The 18090-nt window shown below is 40.4% G+C and overlaps 4 protein-coding genes across 4 annotated transcripts; 1 reads left to right on the top strand and 3 right to left on the bottom strand.

Moving 5' to 3' along the window:
- Positions 1-8200: 8200 nt before the first annotated feature.
- On the bottom strand, positions 8201-10432 carry LOC111231339 (zona pellucida sperm-binding protein 3-like). Its single transcript, XM_022758396.1, has 8 exons — positions 10132-10432; positions 9593-9720; positions 9329-9432; positions 9053-9230; positions 8787-8904; positions 8613-8704; positions 8397-8506; positions 8201-8289 (listed from the first exon to the last, which is right to left on the bottom strand). Exons 1-8 carry the CDS (start codon positions 10393-10395, stop codon positions 8201-8203), a joined length of 1083 nt encoding a protein of 360 aa, XP_022614117.1. The 5' UTR covers positions 10396-10432.
- Positions 10433-10956: 524 nt separating this feature from the next.
- ufsp1 (UFM1 specific peptidase 1 (inactive)) lies at positions 10957-12459 on the top strand. The gene is given in 2 exon segments (XM_022758390.1): positions 10957-11765; positions 11768-12459. Coding segments are annotated over 2 exon segments (744 nt in total). The 5' UTR covers positions 10957-11053; the 3' UTR covers positions 11800-12459.
- Positions 12460-12532: 73 nt separating this feature from the next.
- Positions 12533-14100, bottom strand: LOC111231331 (endonuclease domain-containing 1 protein-like). Its single transcript, XM_022758389.1, has 2 exons — positions 13696-14100; positions 12533-13251 (listed from the first exon to the last, which is right to left on the bottom strand). Exons 1-2 carry the CDS (start codon positions 14020-14022, stop codon positions 12670-12672), a joined length of 909 nt encoding a protein of 302 aa, XP_022614110.1. The 5' UTR covers positions 14023-14100; the 3' UTR covers positions 12533-12669.
- Positions 14101-15052: 952 nt separating this feature from the next.
- LOC111231348 (endonuclease domain-containing 1 protein-like) lies at positions 15053-16665 on the bottom strand. The gene is made up of 2 exons (XM_022758407.1): positions 16270-16665; positions 15053-16092 (listed from the first exon to the last, which is right to left on the bottom strand). Exons 1-2 carry the CDS (start codon positions 16561-16563, stop codon positions 15499-15501), a joined length of 888 nt encoding a protein of 295 aa, XP_022614128.1. The 5' UTR covers positions 16564-16665; the 3' UTR covers positions 15053-15498.
- Between the last annotated feature and the right edge of the window lie 1425 nt (positions 16666-18090).

Below are 18090 nucleotides of genomic sequence, written 5' to 3'. Positions count from 1 at the left end.
TGAATGATTGAAGAAACATAAATGAATGCAGGTGCGTTTATGCAGGGCATGAGGGTTCACGACCAGTCAAATGAGTATGAAAATGATGGGATTCATATGCTGTGGAGCAACATGTTAGTGCTCTCCATCTCCACCATCAACAAAACACCAAATAAGGGGATCCCATTCTTTCTTCTTTTGAAGAATGGTGTTCAGGAAGTGAACCCTAATGTAGAGAAAAGACTTAATTTTCTTATCAATCACATGCTGTATGTGAAAACTCAGGTATTTGTTTGTGACAGAACAAATACCTGAATAATTTAAATACCACTTAAAGCACTTCAAGTATTGAACACCTGAACAGAGATTTTCGAATGTGAGTTTTGCAAAGTCAGACTTTCCTAATTGAGCCTTTGGGAGTGTTTGCAGTGTTGTTTATACCATCAAAGCATTTTTACTGTCATGCCACAAAAAAATATTTTTTTGTGTTTTCCCACCACTGCAAGTCTTACACTTCATGTAAGTACAAAAGACACGACTTTAAAGAGAGAGGAACCCTGCTCTGTTAACTGACTTATGTTCACTCTGATAACTAGTCTTAACCAAGTCATTCGAGTCCACGAACCAGAACTGCATGACAGAAAAGAAGTGGAACAGCAAGAAATATGAGAGAACAGGAGTTAGACAAGAGCTAGACTGATGCAGATAATCAACAGAGAACACAGTGGGGCAGATTAGTACTGATGCTGCTGCTGAATACGATAACACATGACCTCTTGTGATCAGGAGGTCTCAGAATAAACTGTAATGTAACCTGAAGAGAAAATGGGCTGCTAAATATGCAAAAATCAAAGTGAACAATGAATGGTTTAACTGCAGTGTGTTTTCAAATCCGATTTTCACACAGATTTTTTAAAATCTCACTTTAACTTTCCAGGTTCTGCACATCATTGGAGTCATTATGGAGAGTAAACACTTCTCTGCTCCTCTCATGACCTCTTCTGAGACATCCTGATCATTATCAGTCATGCTTGATATACGGTATATTGGTCAGATGAAGCTGAATTGTCCCTCTGTCCAGTGTTAAGGAACAAATTAATCCCAGATAATGTCAGATGTCCTCTGACAACCTCTAGTGGATGCCTGGCCCGATGACCAATAGACACCGGCTCTGATAAAGCTTCTACTGTGATAAGGTGACTGAGAAACTCACCAGCTTCTCTCACAAAAGACATCTGTCAACAAGGTATTAGTGCTCTCAATATACAGTACAGCTTCTCAAGTTATGACGATGTTGATCTGAAACATCAGACTTATATCCAAAATACACTGGATATATAAATACAACTAATTACAAATTGATTGAAAGAGTCCCCACCCCCTCATGTAGAATACTACTTTCAGTAAAAACGACAGTCAGTGAACTTGATATGAGGAAATGACTGATCCTGACCCAGGTACATGGAGTAACTGATAATGACTTATCTGTGCCATCATCAAAACACACTATCTGCTACAGGAGAATGCTACAGGCAGGTTTCAAGGAATCTGTCCATGTACAGCATGAGTGTTTTTTATCATAATATGGCTTTCATGTCATACATTTAAACAAATAGGCCAAGCCAGGGTGGTATTACTGATTCAGTGCACAATACTGAATATTTGTAGACTTATGGATGTTAAATATGTAATGTAACGTAAATTATAAATATCCAATTAGGACTACTCATTAGTTCGGTGCACGAGTGTTAATAGATGTCATAAAGCAATTCTTCTCTCTGCACAGACGTGTGTTATGTCCCATGTCCTCATCCTGAACCTTGACCCAGAGTAAAGGAAATATATTGAAATTTCCTGGAAGTCTCCAGTGTGTGTCACCGGAGGAGGGGGTGTCTTCCACTGGCTACAGGAAGTGAAAGTATGTTTGCATATGCATTATCAGGGGCCAACATGCAATGTGAAGTGATACACATAGCTTCTCTCGCACAAATACTCGGAAACGCTGATAAAATTCACCAAGCTTGCACGTTAGCATGTTTACTATTTCATAAGCCTATGTAAGGTGCATGTACAGCACGCACACGTTAATGTGTACACAAGCGCAGGTGCAAATAAAAGGGCAAGAATGTCAATATAGAAAATTACTGAAAAAAACTGAATTGCAAAAAGAAATGATGAGCAGTATTATATTGTGACTAATGCCAATATCAAAAATACAGGATTATTCTAAGTGATATTTACATTAATGCATTACCTTTTAATCAAGAGCTAAGACAGAGTCTCTAACAAGGTTTCTGGATTTTTACTTTTACTTGTTCCCTTTTTCAAGTGTGACGCCAAATCCAAAAATGTTATGCACAAGTGGAGTGCTATTAAGCATTTTATATAAATTGATTACACACATACATGTCTTAAATATTCTACTCATAACTGATGGTCATTTTAAAGACAATCTTTTCTAGGTTTAAATATTTATGTCTATACTTCTTCTGATATGAGTCAGCTTTAATACTACTTAGTTACCAGAGTACTAAGCCAAAAGCCAATGTTGACAGATTGTTGCACTGTTTGCTCAGAGGGCTGTTTGCTTATGTCTGAGCCAACATGAGAGAGAGAGAGGAGAGGGAGACAAGGTACGTGCTGCGAGCCATGCTTCATGACCAGGGCAGGGGATTGGGGCGGGAGGTGAGGGATGTGTGGAGAGTGCGGGGGCAGGGGGGGTCCAGTCACAGTGACTCCTTGGTTGGAATGGGACACAGTTATTGAATTTAAGATGATTTGAAAGAGGAGGGGTGATGTAAAGTTGGGGATAAACCCAAATGCTCTTTCCCTGTACCACAGTAGTTAATAAACAAAGACGGGCATGGGTGATGCGTGGAACCTAATGAGGGGGAGGCTTTATCGCACTATATAAGAGGCAGTGAAAGTGCAGAGATGTCACGTTGGAGTATGTGTTTTTGTGTTTGTGCTTTTCGCTTTCTCATCCGGGTTTTGGGCTCGCAGCCAGCTGAGTCTACTCCTCTGGCGCGACACAAGACAGGAAGCTGACATAAAAGAATGAGGGGACCGACTGTAATGGACGCAGGAGCCAAGGCAGGAGCCAAGACAGTAGCCACTGACGAGGTCGGAAGTTATTGTTTCAGCTTACAGGCATCCACAGTGACAAGATACTTATCACTCTATTGAACTTATGGTGATCCCATGGTGATAGCCACAAGTGTGGAGAGCATTCCAGGACAGGAACCTCATAACTGGAGTTTCTCCCTGAGCAAATGCTTTCATGTGGCCCATGAGTAAAGAATTTAACCCCCTAAAAACTTTATTGAGCTACTTGCTGGCCAACAAACCAACACTGTGGTTACAAAACAAGACAATAGGCAACTGTATAGACCACTCAGAGAATTGTTTCAACTTCTCTGGATAAAATTGGATTAACAAGACTAAAGGTCTGTCCCATTACCCACACTTGCCATATTGAGCACTGAAGTGCTGATTCACGTGCCGTCAAGTAGTTGGCAAGTGTGTCAGAACCAGACTAAAAGTCTACAGCGGCGCTATCAGCTCTGTGAGGCTGTACTTTGGCACTGCTTTGCTTTGAGCTACATGCCTTTGCCAGACCGCTAAGGTGCTCATAATTAAAATGCAAACATGCTGCTGTTTAGAGCGAATAATGGTTACCGTGTTCGCAAGCTAACATTTGCTAATTGGCAATTAACACCACGTACACCAAAGGCTGATGGGAACATCATTAGTTTTGCAGTCATAAACAACTTGAAATATTGACCTGATTGTGTGGTAGAGGAAAATTTTAAGGATGACAAAAAATATTAAAAATCCTCTTGTACCAACTTTCAAGGACATGACTTGATGATGACTTGAGCTCACTCAAAACCACAACCATTAACTTCCTGGTGGCCCATGGGGGAAAGGTCAAGGGAATCACCAAAGTGTACATTGTGTAAGGACCATAAATGTCTGATTTGATCTGCTGGTGGTGCTAGATGAAAAGTTAGGGCGTCACCAAATTCATTAGTATTCATCTTGTGGGTTGTCACTAAAACAATGTCAGTCTGCTGGTGGCACTAGAGAAAACTTCAGGGGATTACCAAAATCAGTAGCTTTCATCCTTTACAAAAAAGTCCCTGGCAATCCATTCAATAGTTGAGAGTACAGTCAGTGGACCGAGTGACCGACATTGTATCTGTAGAGTCACGACAGGAGAATGGCTGAAAACTATTAAATCAGTTCCTTGCTCCGGGGTTTCCATCACTTTCTCTCAAGACGTAGAGTATTTCTGTTTGTCAGTCAAATAATTCATTAATCAAACATTTCTGGCCTCTTGTTTAAATGAGTCCCTATTTTACCTATTGTTACTGACACTCAGCATCCTTGCATTTCTAGTTCATTTACAGCTGGTGAAAAGGACTTAACTATACCTGCCTTAAATACTGTAACATCTAGCCCTCTATCACCAACAATGTCACATCCTTAACCATGCTCCCCCTTTTTCACCTTTAACACTCAAACCTGTGTCCCTTGTGTCTTTTCTTTTTGTGCATTTTTCCTCCCGTCTGGTATTCTTCCTGTTGCCAAGCTGCCTTGTGTGGTATTTTTTCTGGCCTAGCTGCCCCTAGCCTCACACCTTCTGTTATTCTGTTATCCAATGGGCCTCTCATCACTTGTCATATCCACTTCATGCCCACCCACCCCCCTTACCGCCGCCACTCTTGGCTGTCCTGTCTGCTATTTCTCTGACTTGCGAGCCCTGACTGTATGCCGTGTACTACTTGAGACTGCAGGTTTTACATTCCAACTCAACCTTTCACCTCAATTGTATTCAGAACTATGTGGGTATAAATATATATTGAGAGTCTATCCTTAGACGTGCACCCATTCATTCTGACTGTCTTAGTTTGTGTGGTTGGGTTATTTACACTTTCACATTTAAGAAAAGACAGACAACTTACTGGTAACACAAGCCTGATAGACAATAGGACAATTGTCTTACATTAAGTGATAATCTGATTACTTCAGTATGTGTGTGCTTTTGAAATTTACAGCCATAGTAAGTGGAGTAAAAACACTAGAGCATTATTCTAGGCTCAACGTCTCCCTTGTGCCTTTCTCTAATTTACCTTTCTCCATTTGCACAAGAGAAAATAAATACTGTATATTCCAATGTAACTTCACTGTTTTAAGTCAGCCCATGTCTTGTATTGCATTGAACTAAAATGCCACTTGCTTTCTTATCTAATCCAGCTTGGCTTTTTTTCTCTTGCTGTATCAGCTCCACACAACTGCCTGGCTGCGCTGCGAAGGAACATACTTGCCATTAGGTATGTTATCAACAAAATTGTTGGGACTTCTGCCCGGAATAGGGACACTGTGGTCCAGTTGCCTTTGACTTTGCACTTCTAGGTATGCCAGGATAACCTGGATGACCGAGAATTCTCACGGAGTTCAGCTCATAGTGGCAAAGTTTGGCACAATTCAAGTGTCACGTGTGACGAATGGCATACTTTTTGCAACTCTGTCTGCTAGGAATTATGTTTTTATACAACTCATTTATTTCGACAAACATGTAATTGACAAAATGTAATTGCCTGAGTGAAGGAAGAGTTACATGTATACAGTATACTGCACAGGACTAGTGGGTGGATGGTAGGGATACAAACCCAGGACTTTGACACCAGAGACAGGGACTCACATCCTGAGTGCAACATGTTTGATTTAGGCAACAAAAGTACTTGTTTTAGTTAATTGTTAATAAACACAGACCTCATTTGACTGTTTCAATATTTAACCAATACTGTGATCTTTCCCAAACCTGGACAAAGTGCTGTTAACGCCTAAACATAACCATAAAATGATTCTGTTGCAAGAGAGGATATTGTAGGGAAAACAAATGAAATACATTGTAAGTGTTATGCAGATTAATTCTGTATCAACACTGTGCTATGTAATGGGTACCTTAATTGACATTATCCCCTCATTATGCTGATAAAAAAAAAAACATGATTCAGGCAACATCCCGTTGGCTGTGGAAGGGCTGAGATATCTCACAGTCATATTCACTAGCAAGGATTATCCAACTAACTGCCAACTGGAATCACTTGTGACAAATAATAAAGAATGGACCTCAACAAGACCTTGGTTTCCCTTTCTATGCTGAGAGGCGCCAACTAAGGTAGACATCAAACAACAAACAAAACATTATCTGATGGGCCATGCCAAGACCAACACTTGCATCACATACTCCACTGTAATACATTAGTCAGGACATTTGATACAACAACACAGGAAAGCATTACGGTGGAGGAAAACGTGCCAAATGTCTAAAATATGATTAATAAACTATTAATAATAAACATTTCAACTGGCCACTCATGGAAGTCACTAAGGCCAAACCACTACTGAATCTGGATGGCTGAAACTAAAATTCGTATACGGGGTTTTATCTGCAGGAAAAAGCTCATGCCTGTCACACTGTGACTAATTATTCAAAACAGATGCACACAATCTAAAACTGTGTAAAAAATTCCATCTGAAATATGTGGGATGAACTTAGTATGCAAATAAATTCAATTTAGTGTTTAGCATAATCAAAACATGATGGCACGATAAGACATTTGCCATGAAACCTATTCAAGTTTCCCACTTACGTCTAAGTGAAACACACTGTCAGGTCTCGTGCTATATAAAATGCTGAAGCTAACACTAATTTGATAACAGTATTTAAACAGAGCCAATGCATCCTAAAGTCTTACAATGCACCGATCTGATTTTATCAGCTTCTAAACATAACTAGAGTCACATCACTGTTCAAACCACACACTTACAGTATCATGCACCAAAGCCAAACACCACAGAAGTTAATGTAACTGCTCAGTTTCAACTATTCCATCCACAAAATTCCAAGAGAAAAATGTTGTTCTTTGATGATCTGTGGCGCAATTTTAAGAAAATCATTTTGGATGAGAGAAAGGTCAGCATATTATAGGTCCTCGTCAAAATACAATAGTTAATTACATTAATACAATGGCTTGTTTTCAGGGATAAAGATCAAGAATAACTGTGGTCTTGATGTAATGGAATAAGACACTGCGCCATGAAATCAACCAGGTTTCCCATTTGGTCTGTCACATTTCCTCTCACGGGACTAGACAAGTGTTTCTACTGCAGACAGGGGACGCAAAGCACATAGAGTGCATGGCTGTGAAGCTGTCCCATTCTTACCCCAATGTCTGTTTATTCTAGTATGCTTGTTGCCTCTGAGATATTTTAAGTTCCATTGTAGTTCTTTGACCTCTTTGTGGAAATTCCTCACGGGTTTGTTTTCATGGCTATCGATTTTAATGGTGGAATGAACGACCCATTCTTCAGTCAGGATGAAACCACTACTTGTCTGCCTCAGATGAGACACACAGTTGTAAACAGGATTTCTATCAAGTCACCTCATAAGTGCTGCGCTAACTAAAGAAAAACAGGTTCAAGCCCCTACTGTACATGGATAATAGTAACTTCAACAAATCATTTAAAGTAATGTTTACAGTATAATATAAAAAAAATACATATTATCACTTTGAAAATGGGTCTTTGTTATGGGTCTGTGTTTAGTTCATATCTCCTCAAAATATGCATGATTTGGTATAGGAGCATCCTCAGTCAAAAAAGGAACAGCACTGGCATACATAGCGCTGGGATACACATGAAGTGTTATACTACACACAGACATAGTTACATGTAGTTTACATAAACACTATTAGGTAGCATTTAACTGACACTGAGATGATGAAGGCATCCTCCGCCAGCGAGAAAAATGGCTCTCCTCCTTAAATGGGTTTTCTCAGATCCATTGCTCCGTTTAGATTATGGCAGTTTTATCTCCTCTGCCAACATTTTGTCAGCAGTGGTGCATGGGGGAGCTTTTGTGATGGCTATGGTAAAACACTGCTGTAAACGGCCTCCAGGGTTCAAAGTAATCAAAAAATAAATCCCCACATGAAGGGGCTTTAAATGCATTTTGTAGGTGACTCCAAGTATAAATCAGTAGAGCCAGTGCTGTGGCGTGCTATTCATGGCTTTAAACTGAACTTATTTCTCTGAAGAATCTAAATTTCAACTTTCACAAGGAGTCACAAGAAAAGCAATGTGATGGATGCTTTATTGTTAAACTGCAGTCCACTGTACCCACTTATTTGTAAAGTTGGAAAAAGGCTCTTTAGTGACCGATTGACAGACGGCCTGTCCAATGAGAGCGTGGCAGGGTGTGAAGTGGCCCGACTGTTGTGTCAGCCTCGTGCTTCTTTTCTGTCAAACATATGTATACAAAACTGTTTTAGTTAAGTTCCTATGGTCTTCCTATCATTTGCAAACTGGAAAAAAAAAAACTCAAAAAAGTGTAAAGGCTGAGGAACCTGTATCTAGTTGAGGTGTGTGTGCATTGTGGCCACTGTTCTCCATCGTTAAGCAGTCATCGGAGTCGCAGCATTCACACAGGGCACTGTCTCCTTCTGTGGCACGCCAGCTGAATAACAGAGAAACCTGATCCTGATAATACACCTCAGCTCTGATGCCTACACTAATAAAATACAATTTACATCAGTGGACTTTAAACTTAACTGCAGCCTAACCTGAATGTAGTCCCATGGAAGAAGCAGGCTTTATAATGGTGGCTATGTGAGTTTTGTTTCAGAACTGCCCTAAGGTGGCAGCTGATGAACATCTAGAGGAAGAAAGCTAAATTAATAAAGTACATTTGATTCAGTATTCATTTCAGCAATATCATGAATATGTTGTGTTGTTACCTGTTCCTCAGACTCCTGCTTGAAGTGGAAGGCTTGGAAACTGAAGCACAGTCTGTTATCCTGCTCCCTATGGAGGAATTTAGATGAAGATCCAGGTAATACACTGTCCACAAGACATCTGTAATGGAGAAGAAACACATGCTCCATGAACTCAAATTTAGACATGATGAGATTTTGTTGTGATGTGTGTTTTATGTGTTGAACTATCCATAGATGAGCATTACTTTATTAAGCTAATTATTTTTTAGTCAAAAGGATAAACTGACCCATTCTTGGTGATAAACTTGTAGCTTGGCAAGGACAGTGGGTCTGGCTTTAGTGTAGCAACACAGTAGTCCACATATACAGTGAGAGGAGGGTGCAGCGGGGCCTCCACACTGGCCTCCAAAAACACTGCTTCCCCCTGCTGGTACACCGAGGAACTATGCAGAGAGGTGTAATCATCTGTGCAAGAACAGGCATTTTTTTCAGTTCCAATTTCATATTAATTAGAAAAAAACTTTTCACTGATGAGTCTAGATTAAGTAAATTGGTTGTTTCACCTGCCATGGTACGGAGGGAGAAGTGCAGAAGGCCAAAGACACTGATAGTGGATGTCATGGGTAGCCAGGTCGGGGTTAATGGTTCTGCATTCACTGTCTGCTTTCTGTGCTTACACAAAAATAAGGTACAGGTCATACAATTGCAAAATGTTGATTATTTCAATCCTTGACTTTGCTAAATTAAATAGGACAGAGCATAAATTTTAATCTAGAAAAGTTTACTGCACATACATGAGAGTTCATATAAAAAGGCATCAGCCTTACCTCTTATAATGGCACTCAACAGGTATGACAGTAGTTCCTCCTCTAACGATTACACTGCCGGAAGAGGTAGGAACCAGAGCAGGAAACAGTAACAGCTGGTTGGAATACACCAACCACTCACCATGAACCTGGATAGTAGCAATAATAAAAGAAATGACAAGAAGAATATCAATTCAAATATATATATGAATATATGAATTCAGTTTCCCCACACACCTGACTACTAGGTGTGCATTACACTACACTTCCTTGGATGATTGTGAGATTGCATAAAGATAAAATTAACTAGACTGAGGCTCAAGCATAATTTCAATGAAGTCAAGCCACTCCAGTATAGGCCTTTTTTATGGCAGGTATTTTGACATGTCACAGTAGGAAAAGGACAGACACAACTGTAAATGTTGCGGTTTACTGGACACTAATTACGCAGCCAAATTTGTGCTTCATTATTAGCTATGCTTTTCATGTCTGACAGTTTTTTTGAATAGAGTATGTTATTATCTGAGGTTTCCCTTGCTGACCACTCCCCCTTTTCTTACACTGGACTCTGTCCCACAGTCATGCAGCCCTGCAGAGATGACTATTGCACGGTCAGACATTTGTCCCTTTGGTCGGCACGACCACTCCTGTGTTGAGTTCGGTCCAAGTCGAACATGTTCGGGTTTGAACGGAATCCGTCTCTCCTCGAAAAACTGTCGCTTTACGGTTATTTTCAGTTGGACTTCTCCGCATTCTATTTCAGGGCCGATACTTTCCCGAGCTTCTTCAGCAAAAGAAACTCCGCACAAAGATAGTACAACCATGAAAAGGGAGACGAGTCCTGTGTATTTTACCAGGAGGGCCATGCTTCAAGGAGTAAACAAGCTATAGCGACTGATTAATTAGTTGGTGTTGTTATACCCAGGTGTGTCGAGATGTGTAGTGTTCTCCTGCACTGGACAGATCTTATGCTGCCTTCAAAGACTGAAAAAAACATTGTAAGACACAGAACAAAACAAACCAGCATAAGCTACGACTTTCACAGGAGATATGATGTACAAAACAAAAATCAGAAAATTGTTGATTAAAGGAAAACTTGGTGCTGCTCATTACTGCTACTTTGTCCCACTTTATCTCGACAATTAAATAACTAACATGTAATTGAAGTTTTTTTTCAGATAAAAAAACGTAGAAAAGATTCAATTAATGTAACAAAATGAACTTCCAAACAAATAAACCGACGATAAGTTATGTTTGCAAGAAAGAAAGGGAGCGAGCGAGCGAAACGCTCTTGAAGGCATCACTGTCAGTGCGGTATAAAGACGGAACTCAAATATTATTGCGAGTGCACCGTAGGGACAGTTATTACAGTTACACCAGGCGACTGTCGGATGAATAACTAGTGTAACGTAGAATTAGGAATGTTTGAATTTGCATTAGGTTTTATATGAGATGTGTACTCGGTAGCGACCAAATGTAAATATGAATGAACAGGTTGTAGCAGCGGGATCTGAGGATATTGACTGGGGAGTCAGTGGAGCTGAAGAGGGGAGGATTAAGAAGTACAACCCCTTATCAAAGAATGTCCACACCAGTCTTCCCAGTCCACTTCCAGATCCTGTGAAATGTACTCTGGTAAAAGGAGACTACCTCTACTTCCATTATGGCTGTGATGGACAAGATGACAGAGGCTGGGGATGTGGCTACCGCACCATCGAGACAATGGCTTCATGGATCTGCCATAACTGCTCTCCACCTAAGTACCAAACCAGACCCCCACCAAGCCTCCCAGAAATTCAGCAAGCCTTGGTTGCAATGGGGGACAAGCCAGGCTCCTTCTCGGGTTCCAGAGAGTGGATAGGAACCTTTGAAGCCTCTCTGGTGCTTGACTATTTCTATGATGTGCCCTGTAAATTGGTACATATTAGAGGTGGAGCAGCAGAGCTTGAGCATGTTGCAGTGGAAGAGCTCCATCAGCACTTTGAGAAGCATGGGTCTCCAGTCATGATGGGAGGGGACAGGGACAATTCATCTAAGGGGATATTAGGGGTGTGCACCGGGGACAAGGGGAGCAACCTGCTGGTCGTTGACCCTCACTACTATGGATGTCAGCTGGAGAAGACAGAGTTGCAGAGGCGAGGCTGGGTGGCGTGGAAAAGAGTATCGTCTCTGGATCAGACTTCTTTTTATAATCTGGTATGCCTCAGACTGCCAAAAAAGTGATATAAACTAAGTGGCAGACTTATACCTGTTTAAGACTGACAAATTATGGACTATAGTAAAGATGACCTTTGTTTTGTACTGTCAGTATGTATTTTTAAAAGGAGCTATACTGCCATCCTGTGGATGAAATTAATAATTACAAATTACTTGAAGAACAAACCAATAAAACAACCTGATGATCAGTCTCTTCACTATTGTTCAATTAAAATTCTGTTGAATCTAAAATCTTCTTTGACATCCCCTTAATTGTTTCTTTTGTTGCTTCAAAACTAAATGCTTCAGTTTATATTCATTTGTATTACATCACATTCTTTGTGTGAAGATGCAAATGAAGCCAAATAACAAAAATTGTGGATTAGGATTTTAAGAGATTGGTAGTGAGAGTGATTGTAGCATTATATGCTCTATATATCGTGAATATTATTTATAAGCAATGTAATGTAAAAATGCAAAAGATTCTCTGGTTCCAGCTTCTCAAATGTGAAGATTTAAAGTATTTATTTTCCTTATGTAATGGTAAACTGAATATCGTTCTCATTTTTCAATTATTATTTTCATATGCATGCATCACCTTTGGTTTCTGGGACATTGTGATGGACATTTGTTTTACTCCCTGACTTTTACAGACCAATTTATGATGAAAATAATCTGCAGATTTATCAATAATGAAATAAATCATTATATGGACATTTGGACTTAATGAGACGCAGACTCCGCAATTCTTAATTTATTGCTCACAATATATAATTTGACAACCCATCTCAGTTCTATGTATATTTTTTAGCTGCGATAATCCCAAACCTCTCTACAGTCAAGTGCTACATTTCTAATACACTCAAATCTTTGATTATAAGAGAGATCACACCCATTTTATTTTAGTTATCTGGCACACAGTCATTATAGAAAATCTGGAAGTTCTTATCCACATCCATCCTCCCCTTGAGGAACTTCTCCAGGTTCTTGAGAGGAACTTCGACCATATGGTTGTTGATGCGATCATTCAGCCCATAAGCTCCGAACACAGGGAACTTGTAGCGTATAAAGTATGGTGCATTTTGGTCAAACTCAGTGCAGCAGTAGGCCGACCACATGTATTCCGGTACAGCCACCCGGTCCAGGTTGTTGCGACGGATCGTATGCCCAGAGGTGGTGACCCCAGTGATCACAAAGGCTTTGCCTCGGCAGTAGTTGTTGAGGCGCTTGCGGATGAGGTCCTGGTGTTCTGCCCAGGGACCCAAGTTGAACTCTCTGATCTGAGGTACCACATTCGTCAAGCTGTAGGTGGAGGCTTTATCTAGAGGGTCAGCCTGATGCTCATCAGGATTAAGTTGGCCACGTTCGTATTGAACCACATCAGCGTAGTCCTCTAGAACTGCTTGGGTGTCCTCAAAGTTCATATGCATGCCTGAAGATTGTGGGAAGGGCTCCATGTTACTGCTGCCTTTATCTGAGGCCAACTGTAGAGAGACAAAGAAGAAATATTTTTATTTAGTTGACAGTTTTATCTGTTTTGAAAAGTTGAAGCAGAAACTCATTGTTTATTCATCATTCAGATTATTTTTCACATTCAGACAATTTGCCATATTCACAAGAAACATCCAATTCCATAGCGACACACAAGAACATAAATGGTAAAAACACTATCTCATTCAAATACCATTCATAGCCAATAAAGCAGCTTATCTCAAGCTTACTTTGTTGCCTGTAGCAACAGTAGTATTATTGCCCCAGCTCTTTAAACTGCTTGTTAGATATGAATATAAGTATTTAGTATACTGTAGATCTACATGCACAGGCAAAGCACAGTATACAATTGATTTGGATTATAATGGAGACTGAAAACCAAAATAATAAATCTAAACTAACATTTCGACTTTGATTCATTTAGAAAGAACACTCACCTGGGGCTCAAACATCCAAGGGAAGTCCACCCTCTTCTCCCCATCTGACTTCTTGAATGTATAGGCAGAATAGATGGGGATGTGTCTATGGGGGTCGTACAGGGTGACATAGTGGGGCTGATCCCCATACCTCTGGCAGATCTTCTTAAAGGAGGTGCCAAGGTAGCCTCGAGGTGGAGTACCCATGTACAGAGAGTCCTTACAGCGTTCCTCATGGTTAAAGTCCCCCACCACTCCTGCCTGGGCCCCCTGTAGCAACACACAGATCAGCATAGAAATGGCAGCTGCCTGGAGTAAGACACAGTTTGCAGATGTAGGTGTCATCATGGCAGCTCTTTTTTCCCCTCAATCTTTGAAATTCTCTGTCCTTTCAGACGTGTCTACTCCTCTACTCTCACACCACTGTGAATCCACTATTGTCTAACAAGTACAGCCTCTGCCCCAGCTCTATCAGACTAAGCATTTCCCTTCTTGCCTCATCTGTACCTCAAGCAAACTGGTCTCCCATTGTAAAGTATTTTCCATATATTCAAAGTGCTACGAGTGTCGTAGCAGTAATTCAAAAGCGCTGAATGTTATCAATCATTAAGAGCATTTTATTACTGTGAACTGCAGAGGAAAAAAATGACTGACTTGATACTCTCTCATGAAAGATGAGACCTGAGACCTTCAAGTTGTGTACATGTAGCTTAAGTAATGATGTTTTTTAGTTTTTAATTTTGTGTTGAGGCAGACGGCTATAAGAGTGAGAATAAAATAAAGTTAAAAAATCCAGGTCAGGAAGAACCTGAATGTACTGTGATATCAATTTACGTGTCACAGAGGAGAGGGAGATCACATCCCCTGGATTAACACTACAGTTTTTTCACACAAATGCACAGCAGCCATCTGTTTTAGCTGTGGCTTTGAAGAGAAAAAACAAGCAAATGTATAGAATTTCTACAGACCACTCTCTCCACCCAGTCTGAATACCAATGGTCTATAGTTTATATGTCATAAGGACTACAACAGCAGTAACTTCAAAAGCTTTACCCCATGAAATGTTGCGAATGTTGGTGGGAGCAGTTATACTGCTGGTGCTGTAATACTTTGAGACTGTTTCATGTAGGCCAGTATGAAAAAGATCAAAATATAAGGTGAGAAGTATGAAATTGATCCTAAGAGTGGATTTACATCCCTCATTTTAAAGCAGTTTTCAGCAGTTTTCATTTAAATGTGTTACTTTCATGACTAATGAGCAATGGGTAGAATATCACAAACATGTTTGTGTCAAAATGAAACCTCAAAGACAGTTTAATGATACTTTGCAAATGTTTATTTCTGCAAATTAGATAAAGCATGTAATTGTTCTTACATTTTCAGTGAGCCTAATGTTCAGTTATTTCTAAATCAACAGTGAACAGTGTTAACAGTTGTGTATTGTTTCTTGTGATACACACTTAGAGACTGAATTGTTACTACTGATACAAAGTCCATGGTTTCTGTGATTTATGCTATAGACCTTTGTCACAGAAGATATTTTGATCTTTCACAGGAAGAAAAGCACAGGAATAAATGATAAAATGAATCATGGTTGAATTCTTCAGTTTCAGGGTCCTGGTGTTGTGCATGCTGGCTCTCTGTCATGGCTTACTGGGACACTTGAACATAGCCGTAGGTAATGCTTTTAGTAAAACCCATGCTTTTCATACTTGACATGTCAAACTCTACTGTGATAAAGGTCTATTGAACAAGAAGAAACAGAACGTGATCAGGATTATTAAGGTACAATGGCTCATAGCTTCCTTATCACTAAATATTTGCTTATTTGATTTTAATTGATGCAGGTGGGACACAGTCACTGACAAAGATCTGAAAGTTCTGGTCTACAAAGGTGGTCTTCTTGAGGAACTCCTTCAGCTTCTGGACAGAGATTTCCACCACCTCGTTGTTGTCCTCCTCATTGAGGCCATAGTGAGCAAAAGAGGGGAACTTATAGCGCTCGTCGTAAGGGGCGTTGTGGTCGAAGTCAACGCAGCAATAAGCTGACCACAAGTACATGGGCACTGCAATGCGATTGATGTTTTGCCGGCGGATCATCTTCCCTGAGGTGGTGATACCTGTGACAATGTAAGCTGTTCCATGGCAGTAGTTGTTAAGCCGTTTGCGGATGATGTGTTCCTGTTTGTTCCAGACCCTGTTGTTGAAGTCGGGCACAATGGGCACGACATTAGTGAGGGTGTAGGTGGAGGCCTTGTCTTCAGGCTCGTCCTGATGCTCATCTGGGTTGAGGGTACCCCGTTCGTAGATGATGGCATTTGTATAGTCATCCAGAACAGCTTGGGTGTCTTCAAAGTTCATGTGCATGTAACCACGTGGGAAGGGCTGCATCTCATCTGTATCAGACAATGTGGATAGCTGTGTGGGCAGACAGACAGAGCCAGTGCACATGAGAGGATAGAACAGTAGAATAGAAATGCAAGTTTTTGCACAGGAATACTTACATAATCTCAGTACAGAAACAAAATAGCATGCTTTTCATGTCATCATTTTTTTTTTTTACCACCTCATGTCCAACCTTTTAGTTTTCTTTACCTGAGGTTCATACATCCAAGGCACATCCACGCATTTCTCCCCATCTGAGCGTTTGAAGGTGTAGGCAGAGTAGACAGGTATACGGTCCACAGTGTTGTACAGTGTCACATATCGTGGCTTCTTGTTGTAACGTTGACAAATGAACTGGAGGGAGTGGTGCTGCAGCCCTGTCGGTGGTGTTCCCATGTAGAGGAATTCTCTGCACTCTGGAGACAGCTCTTTTTCCACTCTCCCTCTTACTGCTGATGCTATTATGTTGATAAGCAGGAAAGCCGTCTGCACCCAAAACGCCATGGTTAGGACGTCTCTGTCTCTGTCTGTCGGTCACTTTGACGAGATGATATGTCGGATATCCTTCTGTGAGCTGCTACAAATGATTGAATAAGTCTTTGTAACTGCCCGTGGAGCTCAGTAAAAGGCTAACACAGGTTTCCCACTCTGCTCTCTGTAATCAGGACTCAGTATGCAAAACAATGCACTTCTTACACCACAGCAGATCCACCCACAGTTTTAAGAACAGCTACTGTGTATAGCAATGTAGTCTAGCAGTCCTCGGATATGCAGCATTTTATGTACAATTCTAGTCAATTTTCAAGAGATTACCTGTATGTCATGTTGAACTAATACCAGCATCTTGGATTTAAATGTGATATACAGTAGCTTCAATGAATTGGTGGAATAAGCAGATACAGGATATACTGATATCAGTGAGCAATGTGGTTAATGTTAAATCCATGTTTGAATTAACTTGGGAAGAATTTAAAGGAGAATACAGGGGCATTTTCTGTTCAAGTGTTACAAGGGCAGTATGCATAAAAAGTCGTCAGTTTTTATTTATATACAGTAGCGCCACAACAGAAGTTATCTCAAGGCACTTTTCAAATACCCTACTCTTTATAATATTGGTTACAGAGAGCCAACAACTCACACCATGAGCAAGCACTTTGCAAGAGTGGCAAGGAAAAACTTCTTTTCAAGAGACAGAAACCTGGAGCAGTACCGGACTCAGGGTGGGCGACCGTCTGCCTCGCCCAATTGGATTGAGAAAGAGAGAGAGAGAAAGAGAGAGAGAGAGAGAGAGAGCGACAACAACCATCAACTACAAACAGACTGACTGCCTTTATTGAATTTGAGACAGTGGGGACAGACAGAAGAAAAAGATGGAGGATATTCAACATGGCCATATTCAAAATGGAGATTGCAGTTTTATGGTATTTGTCCTTGAAGTCTAGATGCCACCACTCTGCCCCATAAAGCTCCAAAGTGTGAGCAAATATATAAGGCAATTAAAAAGGTATAGAGAAATCAAAAATGGGTCATCAGTTGGGTGAACAAAGGTTTTTAGGTGTAGCCAATCAGCTTGACTCATTGTATTTAAACCAGTGACTACACATGTGCTGCCTTGGCAGTAGTTATTGAGCTGTAACCAAATGTTTTGCAAATTTGGCATCTTGTGATTTACTGAAACTTAGTATTGATGGATACACTGGTCCGCATGCAGATGGAGGCCTTATCCCTTAAGCTGCACTGGTGCTGGTCACAGTTTAGCTGGTCCCACAAAGCATTTGACTAAACTACAACAGTGTTTTATTATTCAAACAGTGAAGCCATTATATGGCTGTTAATTTACCCACAGAGGGATATGAAATTCTCCTCACCAGTGTCTGAAGACTCTCATGTGTTTGAGCTGTTGTTGTAAATGAACTCTTCCCCATAAAGTGTAATACAACTACAGGGAACTCTGGAGAAACTAAATGAATTACAGAGACATAATTTTACGGATTACTTATGAACACAAAGACAGGTTTAAAAGTGCAGGAG

The sequence above is a fragment of the Seriola dumerili genome, unplaced genomic scaffold (genome assembly GCF_002260705.1).
Source record: "Seriola dumerili isolate Sdu_G_001 unplaced genomic scaffold, Sdu_1.0 BDQW01000295.1, whole genome shotgun sequence".
Lineage (NCBI taxonomy): Eukaryota > Metazoa > Chordata > Actinopteri > Carangiformes > Carangidae > Seriola > Seriola dumerili.
The sequence above is the reverse complement of the archived record's forward strand: the minus strand, read 5'-3'. Positions and strand labels throughout refer to the sequence as shown.

Bases quoted from the DNA above. Each gene is read 5' to 3' on its own strand.
- LOC111231331 (XM_022758389.1), bottom strand. From the start codon at position 14,022: ATGATGACACCTACATCTGCAAACTGTGTCTTACTCCAGGCAGCTGCC. The intron at 13,252-13,695 runs GTGAGTGTTCTT...GTCTCTCTACAG, and splicing joins CTTGGATGTTTGAGCCCCAG to TTGGCCTCAGATAAAGGCAG.
- LOC111231339 (XM_022758396.1), bottom strand. From the start codon at position 10,395: ATGGTTGTACTATCTTTGTGCGGAGTTTCTTTTGCTGAAGAAGCTCGG. The intron at 9,721-10,131 runs GTAAGAAAAGGG...GCTACTATCCAG, and splicing joins ACTGTGGGACAGAGTCCAGT to GTTCATGGTGAGTGGTTGGT. The intron at 9,433-9,592 runs GTAAGGCTGATG...GTGTAAGCACAG, and splicing joins GTTGAGTGCCATTATAAGAG to AAAGCAGACAGTGAATGCAG.
- LOC111231348 (XM_022758407.1), bottom strand. From the start codon at position 16,563: ATGGCGTTTTGGGTGCAGACGGCTTTCCTGCTTATCAACATAATAGCA. The intron at 16,093-16,269 runs GTAAAGAAAACT...CTGCCCACACAG, and splicing joins CTTGGATGTATGAACCTCAG to CTATCCACATTGTCTGATAC.